General features: G+C 33.5%; 1 protein-coding gene across 1 annotated transcript; it reads right to left on the bottom strand.

Moving 5' to 3' along the window:
- Positions 1 to 1,171: 1,171 nt before the first annotated feature.
- On the bottom strand, positions 1,172 to 4,073 carry LOC104900728 (uncharacterized). The gene is made up of 6 exons (XM_048634678.2): positions 3,983 to 4,073; positions 3,676 to 3,850; positions 3,347 to 3,513; positions 2,268 to 2,565; positions 1,932 to 2,101; positions 1,172 to 1,689 (listed from the first exon to the last, which is right to left on the bottom strand). The coding sequence occupies exons 1-6, from the start codon at positions 3,999 to 4,001 to the stop codon at positions 1,529 to 1,531; spliced, it is 990 nt and encodes a 329-aa protein (XP_048490635.1). The 5' UTR covers positions 4,002 to 4,073; the 3' UTR covers positions 1,172 to 1,528.
- Positions 4,074 to 12,899: the final 8,826 nt, after the last annotated feature.

Here is a 12,899-nt window from a genome sequence, read left to right on the forward strand (position 1 = left end):
CCCTTTTTTCATGGTAATTTATGCCAGTACTAGAATCTAAGAGGGATAGTAAAGATTTTTTTGTTTATTTAAATAAATGTAGTATGGGAAAAGATGATTTTAGGAAAGAGAATGGGGAATAATTAGTGAAATAGCATTAATTGTAACATTTTGGTTGAAAAAACAAAGAAAAAACCAAAATTCAAGAAGCAAATAAATGATGGGACACGATTTTTCTAGACAAACTACGAAAAAATGTGGAACTAAATATGGAAATGGGAACTATATTTTGGGACACCAAAAATGGAAATGAGAACTATATTTTGGGACGAAGGGAGTAGTACATTTACACTTAATCTTAAAACTTATGTTTGATACTTATTTTTATAACTTATTGGAACATATGGTATCTTGTTTTTACAACTTATTCGAACTTGTCTAAATTAATTAAAAATTATCTAAACTAATTTTTGCAAACAAATTTTTGTTGGAATATTTATAGTTAAATGTGTATGTAAGGTGTGTTTATATTTTATATTATACTTAGGAGTTGCGGAGGTTATGTAAGAGTAAGAGACAGACTTGTGTTGCATCTCGCGTCGTACTTCGCAACTCAGGAAAAGTTTCTGTCCGCAAATCCATAAATGCAACATTGTTGGACAGAAGTGCACCGCACCTCGCACGGGGCTTCACTATTATAATATGTGCTTAATGAGTCGGCAAATAACTTAAAGAAAAGCATATATAATATGTGCTTGGAAGTATATCCGGTTACTCGCTATTATACCCATACACCTCTCAAACATTGCCCGTATGACCAGGATGTCTGTATGACAAGGAATATGAAGAAGAGCCGCGACAAAATTTCATCATTCGAATTTAAATTGTCTTTGACATTTGCATTGTGTATTGTGTACTGTGTACATGCTTGTTATTTTATGGTAAACGAAAATACTTCCTTGCTTACATGCGGAAAAAACTACTGATAAATTGTTTCAAATGCTAATTTTGTGATGGCACAATATGTCAATATTGGTACTTTCATCTTATATTTTGTTTTTGGATCAAGTTCTTCAACATGTCGTCCATCGAATTAAGCTTTTTTTTGATCTGATCTTCCATCAATTTTTTTTTTCTTTCTCTAATGACGAGAAATAATAATAGTTAAGCAAAAACATATTAAATAAGATCATGATTAACAAACATTACATTAAAATTCAATTAGAAATACAAGCCAAGAAGAAATTGAAACACACTTCCAAATGAAATACAAACGATAAGGCAAATATTATGATATGAAATCATCAGTGTATCTTGAGCATATATGAAAGTGATCCAATCTCATTTAGTAGAATAACAACTTCAAATATTATGATAAGAAAAACTTTGTCTTGAGATTGGACCCAACTTTCATATAATTCAGTGATAAACAAAAACAATATCTCAAACATATATTTGCCTATGTTATTATAAACTTGAAATTAGAGAAAACCAATAAATGGTGAGCAAGCAATGTATAATGCTTTATAGATGGTAGATTGTGACCATCTTAACCTTCAGCATCATCGATTATGAAGATGGAATTAAAATGAACTTTCACATCCAAACTTCCTCCTTCGAAAAACCTGTTTGTCGAACTAAAGAGCTCATTTCCTTTAATAAATTCAGGAAAACCAGATGAAACCTTAGAATGTGTGAACCAGTCAATTACTGCAAGAAAAAAAAGTTGATTTGTAAATATAGGATGAAAACTGAAAAATCCTTGAACCAATAAGCATAAAGATTTAATAATTTTAGTACAGACGCTGTTGTCTATCGTCTTGGATAGACGTACTTGTTTCCAAAGACACATAATATTAAGCAATAGTGTGAAGGATAAATGAAATTTAGAAATACTAATTTAATTAGGGTAAAGAAAGTTGAGCATGAAATTCAAAAAAAGATCAACTTACAAGTTTTTTCATTAGCGTATGCTCCGGTATATTTGTTCAAAAGACTGAGCTCAAAATTAACAAGCATGGTGTTTCCATTTGAGAGCTTGTCATTGTCCACAAGTACCAAATATAGGGAAAAATGGGTGCCATTTCCAGATCCATATCCTTCACGATATAATTGTAGTTTCCTATACATATATAATATGTTAAAGTTAAATTTAAAAGAAAATATATAGTACAAAAAAAACAATGGAAAATATAGTAATAATTATAATGTACGACTTGTATGTAGCACGAATCGACAAAATTTTTTTTGAGAAAATTGGGAAGATAATAATTTTCATTAATACGCACCAAGTGTAAGGTTCACCGTCGAAGCTAGTAACAAATGTGATATTAGAATCCACTGGTTCAGGAGTGTTGTTATCGAAAGGTCCTAGTTTGATAATATTAAATGTACTTCTTGAAATGGTGGTGACATGAGACATCTTTGAGTAGTGAGGTTCAGTGCTGGTAATAGAAATCTCAGCCCCAATGGTGCAACTGTTGTCAACATAAAATCCATTGTCTGGATTCTTAAAATGTTTGAACTCAAGAGCTTGTGCAATTCCCCATTCTTTACCGCGAACATCAAAATGCTTTTCTCCCAAATCTGCATGCCACACATTATTATATTTCGGTACACATATACTTCATTCGTTCTGAAATAAGTGAAACATTTTTACGGATCTGGATCAGCTCTAAGATTCATTAACATACTAAGTACATGAACTTAGCAGTTGATTTTTGGGTTTGCTAGTTAAAACTCCCACCAATTTGCAAACTCAATCCCTTAAAATTAAATCCTTTTGACTAACAGAAAGTTTGCAGTCCTTCTTTCTCACTTGTTGGATCATTTATTACTTAATGTCAATCAAAACACACATTTCAAAACTATAAATAATTTATAATATTTTTTTTTGTTTACATAGCTAAAAATATTAGTATTAATTAGATTTCATCGGAATGTAAAAATGCGACAGGGTGAAATGCATATTGCACGTTTTGGATGATATAATATGCAAATATCATGTTTTTCCTAGCCCTTGACTCTTGAGGGTAGATTTGAATGCTAATCACTCAAGGCCCATGGCCATAAGAAGGGCAAAAAAAATCAAAATAGCGTATATATACTGTTTTAATTCATATTTTACTTTTATATTTGTCACACCTTACTTTGACCATTAATTTCTTGAAGTACTCCTATTATGTTAGGAAAAATTCTTAAACCTAACAAAAAATTTACATCCTCTCACATTTTCTACCTATATATTCATGTTCTAAGTACATGATGGAGGTCAATACGAGAGGATGTACACTTGGGTATAGGATTAATGAGGTCCTTTATGTCTAACTATTGCATTATTATTGTTCCTGAAGTAAAAGGAGCGTACCTTCAATGACTAGATATTCACCACTAGTTTGATCTAATATGAAAAATTTGATGGCGACATTAATTTCTTTGTTTCGACCCGCACTATTTTTTTGCCTCTTTACGTACATGGAAATGTATCCTTTGCCACCTTTTGCCACATTCCCTTCAGGATAGAAGCACATAGTCCTGATCAATTAAAAACAAATAGTAGATCAGTGAAAAGTAAACATTATGTGCCCTAAACATGTAATAAAAATTAATGCAACTAAGTGTGATTATGAATCTTTCAACTCAAACATTTATGTGCCTTAGACCCTTATAACTATTATTTATAAATAGAGGAAGTACCATTTTTCATTTCCAGTAGAAAATTCTGGTGTCTCAAATGAAAACTTGTTGGCTTTTTTAAGTGATGCCACAAGCTCATCATACGATTCAATTTCGAAGATGAAGTGGCAAGGCCTTCGTGATCTGAATGTTCGAACTGGTTTACTTGGATCAGTGAAGTCGAAGTCGTAGTTCCCTGAATATTATATTCATCATTCATGGTAGAATATGACCACGTAATTATATTAGGCAACAATTAAAAACATCCATAATAGACAATAATTAAATATATAACATGAAACTTAAGATGTAATAAAATGAAACATACTGCCTTTCCATTCTTTCATGGTGGAATGAGTGAGTTAGTTTGCACAAAGTGTGAGAGAGAGAGTTGACAATGCGACAACAGTGTGTTCCTTGTCTTAATTGTGTGGAGAACAGCAAAGGGTGAAGCCGTTTATATAGTGTGATCAGTAGCTAGGGAGTGGTTGAAGAAATGATTAAAAATTAAGATTACTTGACTTTAGAGTATTGTCATTTTTTAATCTCATATTAATCAATATTACAACTAGTTCTAGTTTTGTTACACTTGAGCCAATAATAATATGATAATGATAGGTACTGGGGTTCAAACCTCAATCTTGTATTATGGCCAATGGCCTTGAACCATATCATTAATAACATCCCAAATTATCAAATAATAATAATAATAATAAGACAATTCTTCAGCGTTTTAGTTTCGAATCAAAAATGAAAACCAAGGTGGTACAACTTTGGAACTTGATACCTAACATGTGTGTTTGGTTTTATTAATGAATAATATTTTTCTTTTATTTGATATCTAGAGCTATTGATATAAGCTATACCCACTCCATCCGCCTTGGGTTTCTAAACCCCTTACCTTATGGATTTCAGTTTTGGGTTTTAAATCTATCAATTTATTGAAATAAACACTAATTATGAGTTTTGCTTATTCTAAACACATACCTCATACCAAAGTCATATAAATTAAACGATTTTGTGAGCGTTTAACGTGTTGGCCGTGTCTTAGTATATTAGGATTTCTGAGCATGTCAAGGAAGTATGAAAAAAGTATTATCTTTAAGAAGGTATTGCATATGATGCAAACTAATAAATTAGTGTTGTTGTAAAAATGTTATATTTGATATTCCCTTTGTTTTCTCTAAACTTATCATTTTTTTGTGCATTTTTTAATGTACTTTTTTGAATTTAAATATCTTTCCTTATATATTAGTAAAAACTATAACGATTGGATATTAATAAAGTACTAATTGAGACTAATAAAACAAGACTCTACATGACTATATTTTTTTCTTATAAATTGAGAAAAATTGACAATATTTTTTCTAAGTATGAATAGTGTCATGATGCCAAACGAGAGAAAAAAAGGGAGAAAAAGTAGATAAATAATTATCAATCATATAAATGTTTTTATTTGATATTGAGTAGGACATAAGGAATAAGAATTACAATAAAGAATATCATATATAATAGCTAATCGCCTAATCCCCAAATTTACATGTTTAGATAAGAACAAGTATGAACCTATGGAAGGGACTTGAAAGGTGCAAAAATGGATTAGAAATACTACTCTTATGTTTTGCGATGCAAACATTGAATCTCTATAGAACATTCAAAAAGGCACTCATTATTTTCCATCTCTCTTCCGGTCTCCAAGTAAACTTTCATAAAAGTTCTCTAATTGGAGTTAACTTGCCCCCTTCATGGCTTCATCATGCGGCACGTTTCCTTCATTGCAAGATTGGCACTATTCCATTTACCTATTTGGGCTTTCCCAAAGTTGGAAGCCCCTCTAGGATCCAAGCGTGGGATCCCATCGTTGAAAAATTATCAAAGAAGCTTGCATCACGGAAAGGCAAGATACTTTCAATAGGGGGGAGATTGACTCTCATCAAAGCATCATTATCGAATCTCCCTCTCTATTTCATGTCGATTTTTCCCATTCTGAAAGACTTGATTGAAAAGATAAACAAAATCACTTGAGCTTTTTTATGGTGTGGTGAATTGGAGAAGAAAGGTATTCCTATGGTCTTATGGGACATGGAGAGATGGCAGTGGGTAATGGACCCTATCCGGATCCATGAATCCAGATCCATTTTTGACGGATCTAGATCCTCAAATTTTGGACCCTATGGATCCGGGTAGGATCTGGATCCTTCTTAAAAAACGGATCTGGACCGGGTCCTAAATTATTACCCAGATCCAGATTCGTTTACCCATTTTTATAATATTATTATATTTTGATAATATTATGATATTAGTTAGTACACGTAAAACGGATTTTCGCTTGAATTTCGGATTATTATTTTAATTAATGTGTGAATTTTGTGCGAATTTACAGGATAATTAAGTTCGAAAAATGGGTTGATAACTAATCTACAGTTTGATAAATGAATACTTGTATGTAGTTCCAATGGTTATTTTTCAAAGATTAAACTAGTTATTAGGCCCGGACTATGTCCCGGGTAAGAAAAATATTTCATTTATTAATATAATATTTTATGATCATAACACTAAATACAACTTAGCCTAGTGGTTGGAACTTTAGTATATATACTTGAGGTCTCGGGATTAAACCCTATACTATGCATTATGTAATTTTTTAATTTTTTTTATTGTACATGGATTACATGAACTAAAACTCCCTAAGGAGAGCGCCACGTGGCACAGTTTCTTGTTTTCGCACGCCTTTTAATATATTTGTGTATATGTATTTTTTTTTGTTGATATTAGATAACTATATCATTTAAAATCTTTAACTATTGTGAAAATTAGGTTAGTTTGAAGACAATAGACAAGGATCCGTTTTGGATCCGTTTAGGACCCGGATCCATACGGATCTAGATTTGGATCCTCATTTTTATTACCCAGTGGATCCGGGTAGGATATGGATCATTGTCTAAAAAACGGATCTGGATCTGGATCCTAAAGGACCCTGTCCAGATCCTATCCATTGCCATCTCTAGACACATGGTCCAACTTCCCAAATCAATGAAAGGTCTAAGCATTGGGAATATTCTGCCTAAAACCCTTGCGCTGCTTTTCAAGTGGCTATGGAGGTACGTTAGTGATCCCTCACCTCTTTGGTGCGATGTCGTTACAGTGATAAGAGGTTTTTAGTGTGTCGTGAAAACACCAAAAATCATTTTCTAAACAATATTTCTAAATCCTAACAAGCAATTACCAAGAAAATAGTAAGGGCAAGTTAAGGGTCGATCCACAGGAAAATGGGATTAATTAAAGTCTATCAAGTCCAGACTACCTAATTGAATGTTATTTGGGGGGTTTGAAAGAGGTTTGGTAACAATTAAGACTAGCTAACTAGCAAACAACAAGAGTTAATTTATCAAATAGGAAGTCACTAGGGTTAAGGTTACCAGTATGAATAAGAACGGATAATGATTGTTGATGCGATTGTGAAGAAATTGAGACGATCATGCAAGGTTTAGTTTCCCTCTAAAATACTCGAGTCTTCTCTCGAATGGTCCTCAAGAATAATCACTTAATCAATCAACTAAATCCTCTCTCGAATGGTGTTTAGTTAATTGATTAAGAGATTCAATAAATTCGGAAAACCCCTAATAAAGGATCCCCTTAATTTCTACCCAATATCTTGGCATAGAAATTAAGTTGATTCTCGGGGATGATAAAAGAGTTCAAAATTCGATTTGAGAATATTTGAGTTCAAAATTCGATTTGAGAATATTTGAGTTCAAAATACCAAAGTATAAATGTGATCAATATCTATCCTAAGGTTTCGATCAAAACACCAAGATCAATGCATAACTTTCTTTAGAACGTCACAATCTCATCAACAGAACATTTAAAACCCTAATTTAACCCTAGATATGAAACTACTCAGTAATCATGGATTCTAAGCAATTAAACATAAAATATATGACTAATTTAAGGCTAAACATGATTAAAAGATAATTAAACTAATAGAAATCGCAATTATAAGAATATGAGAATGAAGATCTAAGAATAACTAAGAACAAGAACAAACACGAAAAGAATGAAATAAAAACTGAAACTTCAAATTAAATTGAATGAAAAGTACCTTGAATGTTATCGGAATCACAAACTATGATTAATAATCTCAATAAAACTCAAGTGTTTATCTCTAGTATGAACCCTAAAAAAATACTCTCTAAAAACTAGAAGAAAGCATCTGTTCCAACTAAAAATAAAACTATATCGTTTTTAATGAAGGCTTGATTTTTTTCTTTTCGGAAAGGGTGGTGCGGGCGCACCCAACAGAGGTCAGTGCGCACCAAAGTCAGGTGCGGGCGCACCTCACCCTTCTGCCTCAAACTTGGATAGTTCAACTTAAAACGAGCATAACTTCTTCGTTTTATATCCAAATCAAGCTTATGACCAGTCGTTGGAAAGATACCGAAACTAGGTTTCACTTCCAACTGGAATTACCTTCATCCGATTTGTGGTATGAAAGTTACGTCCATTTGAAGTTCTCTGTTCAAGATTCTATCGTGCAATGTTGTGCTCCTTTGTGCGAGCGGACATGGGGAATGGTGCAAGCGCACCATTTCTCAATATGTGCTTTGTTTTCATTACTACCTTTTCCAACTAAACAAACCGTATCCATATTAGTAGTTTCACCTATATCAAGAACATGGCAAAACAAGGTGAAAGCAAATGTACTAGAAATTCGGTCAAAAATGACTAAAAATCTAGCAAAATGTCACTATGATCAAGTATGATCAAGTGAATGAAATAGAAGGGGAAAAGGAGAAGAAAGAGGGAATAAAGGGGAGAAAGAGGATCAAAATGATCTAAAAGGAGTCCATAAAGTAGTCTTTGAAACGCACTTATCATACAGCTACATACAAATACTCCTCATCCCTTACCATCTTGGACCTCAAAGTTCCAAAAACAGGTGGTCCGTGGCGAATGATTTGCGCCGCCATGCTGAAGCAAAGTCACTGGTATTAAATGATGGAGTCCGAAAGTCAATGGATAATGGTTTAAATTCATTATTTTGGCATGATTCTTGGCTATGTAGCTCTCCTTTGAAAGTAATGTAAGCAAGGCTATTCTCAATAGCTATTAATCAAGATGCACATGTAGCCTCATATGGCTTTTGGTAGGGTTTCAAGTGGATATGGAGCTTCTCTTGGAAAAGAGAATTGAGTCCCCACGATGCTGCTGAAAAATCTTGCTTAGATGCATTGCTGCAGTAGGTCTTCGTGGATCAAGATACAAATGACAAGTTAATTTAGGCCCATAGCAAACTAGGCCAATTCTCCACCAAATCCTTTACAAATTTTAGCTTTGTTCCTGACAATGGTTCCATACTCATCTAGTTTATTCCTAAACACCCATTTTAAGCCAATTACTTTTTGTTGTTTACAAGAAGGAACTAGATGCGATACCTTGTTTCTTTCGAACTCATCTAATTCAGCTTGCATGGCAGTGATCCAATCAGAGTCAATTAGGGCTTCTTCATGATTTCGTGGTTCCATCATTGATAGGAACGCATGAAATGCAAAAAAAATTCTTAACTGAGATCTAGTTTGCGTACCTTTGGATATGTCACTTATCATGAGTTCCCCTTGGATGTGACTTTTGTTGTTTCCAAGGTTTTAGTTGAAAATTCCTTATAGGAAAAGTTTGTTCCTCGTGAGTTCCTTGAGTAAATGAGGAGCTATGATCAGTTGTTCCTCTGTTAGCAATGGTAGACTCAGCTTTTTCACCTTGAGGAATAAGAACATCATTGTTGTGAATGTTTTCATTTTCTTCGTTCCTTTCCTCTTTTATTTCTTCTTCTTCATTTGAATCTGTATTTTTCTCATTTGGTCGTACCAACCCAATCTCATAGTCATCAACTTGTATGCTTGGATTGCATTTGTCAGATTTATCAAAGATTATGTGAATACTTTCTTCAACACACATAGTTTCTTATGTAAACTCTATAAGCTTTACTATGTGATAGTATCCTAAAATATTGCTTCATCACTCCTTGCATCAAATTTTCCAAGATTATCTTTTCCATTTATTGACAAAACATTTGCACCAAATGTTCTAAAGTAGTGATATTGGTTTCTTTCCAAAGTAAAGTTATAAGGAGTTTTGTTAATGATAGGTCTCATCATGGCACGATTAATTATGTGACAAGCAGTATTAACAGCTTCAGCCCAAAAGTTCCTTGGAAGTTCACTAGCAATTAACATGGTTCTAGACATTTCCTCCAAAGTTCTATTTTTCCTTTCTACAGGGGCAGAAAAATTATGATCTAGGCCATTATCTCTGCTTAAGTCATCAAATTTATAATTTTCAAATTCTTTCCATGATCGATCTATATGTCATTATTTGTGACCACTCAATGTTGAACTCTTTTAGCAAAGACAAGGAACTCATCATAAGTTCATCTTTACTAGAGAGAAAAATAACCCAATGTATACCTAGAGTATCATCACAATAACTAATACATACTCTTTCCACTTCTACTTTGAATTCTCATAGGTCCACATAAGTCCATATGAATTAATTCTAATGGTTTAGTGGTGCTTACTATATTTTAGATTTGAAAGAGGATCTTACTTGCTTTCCTCGTGCACATGCATCACAAACTTGATCAATATGAAATTTTATGGATGGAATCCAAACAAGATCTTTTGATCTAAGTTTTCAAGTAATGAAAGCTAGCATGTCCTAGACGCTTGTGCCAAAGGAGTGAATCATCTTCAATACACTAAGACAGAGATTGATTTTAGGAACAAGTCAAGATCCACAATATATGTGTTCCCTTTCCTTGTTCCTTCCAAGATAATTCTTTGTTTTAATGTTGATGATCAAGCATTTTTCTTATTAAATTTCGACACATTTCCCTTTCACAGAATTGGGAAATCTCAATAGATTATTTTTAGACCTTCAACTAAAAATACATTTTCAATGGAGTGTGATGGTGACTTACCAACCTAACCCATGACAACTATGTTACCTTTCTTATTGTCATCAAATGTCACACTTCCACCTTCGTAGGTTGAGAGCGAGAGAAACTTAGTTTTGTCTCCTGTCAATGCTTGAACAACCACTATAAAGATACCATGTGTTGTTCCCCCTCACTCCAACCTGCAAAAATCAACTAATTGTTAGTTGTAGGAACCCTTCTTTCGTGGGTTCCTGTTCTTGACTAGGACTTGATTTGACAACCCATTTCTTGTTACTTACTTCACATTTTTCCAATCATTTAGTTTTTGTTGACATTGATTTATGTAATGACCTACCTTCCACAAGTACATACAAAATTTATCACGGTAGGTAACATATTTTTTGTCTTGTTCCTTTTCTTGTAGTTTTCAAACCAAGACCTTCTTTTATTCTAGTCTGTGGTATCTCAATCCACTTAGGAACATCCATCATTTTGCCTCTGTTCCTTGCAATAACCAGTTCCTTCTTAAGATTACAGATTTGTTCCTTCAAAACATTTTTCTTTATTCAAATTTTCGATCTCAGATCTGTATCCTTTCAAAGGGGTTGATCCAATATCAAAGGAACTTAGAACAGGGACAAATTCCTTTAAGTGTGAAATTTCTAAATTTATTAGATAATTTTCATTTTTCACATTCTCATAGAATTCTTTGATTTTTATGTTTTTCTCAAACAAATCAAAGAATCTGGTTTCAACATATGTTCTCATTTTCTTAAGCCATTCTATATGTTCTTTGCAGACTTTAAGAGCTTGTTCAGTTTGTTCAAGTTTTTCACGTTCATCTCTACATTCAAGAATTGCATCATAAAGAAGATCATATATTTCAGGCCTAGTTTTGCAATCTAAGTCTGACTCAAGTCCATGTTGCTTACCTCAACATTTTCTTCATCTTCTTTTTCATCAATGTTTGCCATGAGGCAAAGTATTTGCTTTTCTTCAGTTTTGTTCTTCTTCTCTCTTCCGTCTCTAAACCTCCCCAAGCAGCTATCATTGCCTTACGAACGTTTGCCTTAGAGAAGGGTGTCTTTGATTCTTTGTTCCTTTCAGCAAAGCGTTCCTTGTTCCTTCCTTTGGTTTTATCTTTTTTTAAAAGTGGACATTCCTTGATGAAGTGATCTGTACTCCCACATTTATGACAAGCAGCTTTGTTAGAAAACTTTTTAGTTTTACCTTTGAAGTTCCGTTCTTCATGTTCCTATACATCTTTCGAAATTTTCGAACCATGAGTGCTTCTCTTCTTCTGAGTCAGAGTCATCTTCATCATCTTCTTTGAGAGCAATGATTTTGATTTGGAGCTTTCACCATACTCAGTGTCAAGGTGAAGCTCATGAGTCATAAGTGACCCAGCCAGCTGTTCCAAGTTGAATTAGTGAAATCTTTTGTTTCTTGTAAAGCAGTGACCTTAGCCATCCATTGTCCTTAGGAAGACTCCTAAAACCTTTCGAACTGTTCCTCTGATGAAATAAACTTTCCAAGAGAAGCTAACTCATTAATAATGTTAGTAAAACGAGTAAACATTCTGAATGCTTTCCTTGGTCTTCATGGAGAACAGTTCATATTGATTCATTAGTAAATCAATTTTAGATCTTTTGACTTCATTAGTTCCTTCGTGGGTTACTTCTAGTAAATCCCATATTTGCTTTGCGGATTTGCATCCCATGATCCTATTATGTTCATGGGTCCAAGTCCACAATGCAACAATTTAACAGCCATGCATTTACTTCCATTTTTTCAAAATCAGTTTCATATTCAGAGAAGGGTTTCAAATTACCTCATTTTTGTCATTATAGTTGTGACTCGAAATCACCAACTTCAATGACTCTCCATGTCAGGTAGTTTTCAGCCTTGATGAATATCTCCATTCGGTTCTTCTAGTAGGAGTAGAACTTCCCATTGAACATGGGAGCCTTTGCGTAGAGTAACCTTCCTCAAATTTCTTGGTGGTATTCATTGTTCCTTGGATCTCTTTCTGAATAGGTTTCTATCTTCGTGAGTTCTGCTCTGATACCAATTGTTATTTCACTAGGAACACTACAAGAGGGGGGTGAATTGTATGTGTAGAAATAAACGTAACTTTTTGCGGAAATTCAATCTTAAACAAATAAAATAACTAAAGGAACACAAGGGATTTTTACGAGGAAAAACTTCTTGGGCCCAACAAGAAGAAACAACCTCGACCACTAGGGATTTTAAACTCAACTCTTTCACTAATTAGGCCAAACAACTTTGTTACAACCTAATTCTATTCACG

Source organism: Beta vulgaris, chromosome 8 (assembly GCF_026745355.1).
Source record: "Beta vulgaris subsp. vulgaris cultivar EL10 chromosome 8, EL10.2, whole genome shotgun sequence".
In the NCBI taxonomy this organism is placed as follows: Eukaryota; Viridiplantae; Streptophyta; class Magnoliopsida; order Caryophyllales; family Amaranthaceae; genus Beta; species Beta vulgaris.

Bases quoted from the DNA above. Each gene is read 5' to 3' on its own strand.
- LOC104900728 (XM_048634678.2), bottom strand. The intron at 2,566-3,346 runs GTACGCTCCTTT...TGTGGCATGCAG, and splicing joins TGAATATCTAGTCATTGAAG to ATTTGGGAGAAAAGCATTTT. The intron at 1,690-1,931 runs GTAAGTTGATCT...TTTTTCTTGCAG, and splicing joins ATACGCTAATGAAAAAACTT to TAATTGACTGGTTCACACAT.